The 3,649-nt window shown below is 48.0% G+C and overlaps 1 protein-coding gene across 1 annotated transcript in view; it reads left to right on the forward strand.

The window, feature by feature from the left end:
- T265_07712 (hypothetical protein) overlaps positions 1–3,649 on the forward strand; it is a gene marked incomplete at both ends in the record, with an annotated part of 24,340 nt that overhangs the window by 2,202 nt on the left and 18,489 nt on the right. The window contains one exon of the mRNA XM_009173308.1: positions 201–345. Coding sequence (XP_009171572.1) covers positions 201–345 — 145 coding nt within the window. The remainder of the gene's footprint in view (positions 1–200; positions 346–3,649) is intronic.

The following is a 3,649-nucleotide window of genomic DNA, read 5'->3' on the forward strand; positions in this document are numbered from 1 at the left end:
CTTGATCTCTTTCCCCTGGAGCACCGTCGCCTACGAGGGGACCTAATCCTTGCTTGCGCCCTGCTTGAACAAAGCTCGGCCAACAGGTTTTTCTCCGTCGACCAAGCACGCACACGGCGGGGACATGGCGAAATTATTATCAAGTTCAGGGCGGACACGTTCATTAGGCAAAATTTTTTCTCACTTCTCTTTCATTGCAGTATAAGACGCTTATTTGTGCGAATCCTCGCCGCGGCAAGCACACTGCTCCGCGCTGAGGACATAAAGAGCAGCACTACACCCTTTCTTCACTCGTGCCTTTCAGGCGAACGAAAGCCGCTGAAAGACAAGAACGAAACCGACCCGGTAAATATGGGCAAAAGCCTCGATCCTGTGTAGCGATCCGTGAATCCATTCCCGTATTGTTTGCATGTAGTTCCACGTCTCAATGGAGCCCACGTCGGACCGCTTTCCGAAAATACCAACGGAGTTGTCCACTCAGGACCCAAAGAGTTAGCCCTCGTTGTGCGTGTCCAAAGAGCTTCTAAGAAAATGGTTGACTGTTTAAGAACGGTGGATTTTGAAACTCATCACGCGGTGCGCGGCCCTTTTTCCCGGAAGCATTGTGGCCTCAGTGGAGTCCTAGTACTAACTTGTGCCCTGGGTGGGTCAGGTTTGGCCAGCAAATTTTTCATCGTTGACCCGAGGCAAGGTCATGGTAAGAAGATTTCCGAGCTTAGAGTGCACAATACGCCCATTTGCATATCGATATGGTTCTCAAGGTCGACCGAACTGAAACCACTTTCACGCCATTCCTCAACTTAAGTTGCTGCACAAAGACCGCCTCATGTTTAATTGGCACAATATTCAAGATATCACAGTATACATTTAGAACTCATGCCTCTATTTGGCAAACGTTTTTCTGAATACGACAGTTGTTGCCTAGACTAACCTTCCCATGACGGATGTTAGAGTTGCATCCCATACTGAGTTCAAAACGCTTTCAAAGGGCCTTAATGTGAGTCCTCGCGCCTACAGGCTTACTGCTCCGTGCTGAGAACTTTAAAGCAGTTCTACACCATTTTTCGCTTGCGGATTCCAGGTGGGCGGAAACCGTTGAACAGAAATAACAAACCCGTCCCGGGTGCTTGGACGAATGCCCGTGTAGCAACACGTGAATCCGCAAATCAGTGTTTGCCACTGACCGGTTATTCGCGCTCTTTCTAGAACCCAGTTTAAAGCTCCATTAGACACTTATTTATGCGAATCCCCCCGCTGGCGAACATACTGCCCGTGCTGAGAACATAAGGAGCAGTGCTACACCCTTTTTTCACTTGTGCCTCTCAGGTGAACGACAGCCACTGACCGACAAGAACAAAAGAGACCGGGGAAACTTGGGCAATAGCCTCGATCCTGTGTATCAATCCGCGAGTCCGTGAATCCGTGACCTTGAGCCATGGCAGTTCGGTCGGCGTTGGCCATTGGTTGGCATCTCGTCTGGGGTTATGTCTGTGGGCTCGGAAGCCGTCAGATCTCAGCAGCATCATCGACAACGAAACATGATTCTCTACCGTCGATGCTCCGCTGCAGCACAATCGTGATTTTATCTAAAAACATTGTTGCGAAGAAAGTAACCGAAATGGATAAGGACGGGATCTAATACTATCGCAGTTCTTCCCAAAGTATCCAGACGCTTATTTAGATGATCGAAATAGGATCGGACAGCAAGATGCCACTGAAATCGTCCGCGTAATATGCACATTATCGAGTGGACTAATCCTCCAAAGGCCGGTGTTCATGACAATATCTGTGGATGGAAAACTGAGAGAAGGTTCGTGAGCCGAAACCCAGTAGACAAGATTGTACATCACCAATACCTACATGTAAATCAACTAAAACGGCAGGCACTTGCACCACATTTGGTAGCTATATCTTACAGCCACCTCGGCCGTGCTCAGGTGCACTCACGCATATCCAGCATGTGTATAAGTTTATTTGGTAGACTCGGAGAGCGTTCAACAGTGTCCTAATTTCCGGAGTGAGTGGATAAAAGTGGGGAAAACGCTAACCCTCATCCTTCGGGGTGGGGTATATAACCGGGTTAACAGTGTCTAATAGCGTATAATATAAAAGCAATACGCTTCACCATGTTGGGTGACACTGCTGATGATGAAAGCGCATGGATCACGTTGGTGATATGATGAGAATAAACATCTTGGCGGTCCCCCTTCCTTCATTCTTACACGGTTCCTGTAGCTGAAAATACTGTCCTGTCGTGTTAGCCGTTGCGTAAGTATGATTTCCGGGTGTCATTACTTGATGCTTATAGCGGAGTGAGTAGGCGAAAACAGGCTACTGCTGATATTCTTCTTTCTCTTTCATTGCATACTTTTTCTTCCCCCTCTCCCCACCCCATTAATAACTCTCTCCTTGTAGGCCCAGCACTTAGGACTGATGACNCTAATGACTCCATTTTTATCTCCACCAGCGCTAACTGTCTCAGGTATAACAAAGTGACCTTTAGGCATCTAAGCTCGGTCCACCCGGCTGTTTTTATTGTTCGTGGTCTGAAGCAAGCAGAACAATAAGCTTTTCCCTCTATTACAGTAGACTCGCTTGGTGTGTGCTGTGTATCAGGGACCGGAATTCGATACTCAATGCCAGTCATCGAGCATACTGCCATATCACTCTCCATTCGCTATCGCCTACACACATGTGGTGATCTGCAGGCCCGCGGCAGAATGTGCGGTGGTATAGATCACCTCAAGTCACTGGGCAGAAAATTTCTTGCTTGTTTGGATACCCGTCAGTGTTATCCTCTGTGTGGTCCGTCTGAGAATGTCCATGATGAAGTCTCACAACTGGAACACCATCGGAGACAAATTTTGTGACCCCCTGAACACTCTGTTGTGGCGAGCTAAAACCTGAGATATAGCTGTGTTTGCGACAGGTTTGAATGCACAAGCGCGGAGAATTAGCGCATCTGAGGCTCAGTTGTACCCGATGCATACTGACACCAACGAACGACTGCTCCAGCTGCATTTATCGAAGACTTTATGATGTGATAACTTCCGAATAATCAAAGCCATCTGGCCACATGATATCCTCCAACAGTGTGTCAGCCGCTAGGCCAAATCAACCACACCGTCATCAGTTACCGATGGTGCGAATGAGCAGCTGACTGGAGCTCGTTTTAGAACATTGTCGATTCTGACCGTGCACTCACTCTTCGCTTTCCAGGGTCGTGTATAGGGCGGACCCTGGTCACTGGTACATTTTTCAGTACGATTGAATTACTGAAAAGGCCAAAAAGTTTGGCGCTTTTCAGAGGGTGTCTGCTATGTTTATCAGCCAGACGTTTGTGCCTTACTACCTGTAACCTTGGACCAGTTGTATCAGACTATTGACTCACTGGCTCCGGCCCAGAGTTTCAGTCAGGGGATAGGGCAGGGTTTCCAAACAGAATTTTGAATCCTCCTACTGCCATGTGGATCGTGACTTTAGTCGGAGTCTCAAGATGGAGTGCGTCAGCCGAACTCATTTCTTGGTTCTGGACAACTAGTTAGAATCGTCTTTGCGGCTCTTCGTTCACCGTCCCTCACTCATGGCTCCTTTCCACTCATTGATTGATGCCCGGTGATCAACCCAGCGAAACAAACCGAAAATAATC

This window comes from Opisthorchis viverrini, assembly GCF_000715545.1.
Source record: "Opisthorchis viverrini unplaced genomic scaffold opera_v5_184, whole genome shotgun sequence".
Taxonomy (NCBI): Eukaryota; Metazoa; Platyhelminthes; class Trematoda; order Opisthorchiida; family Opisthorchiidae; genus Opisthorchis; species Opisthorchis viverrini.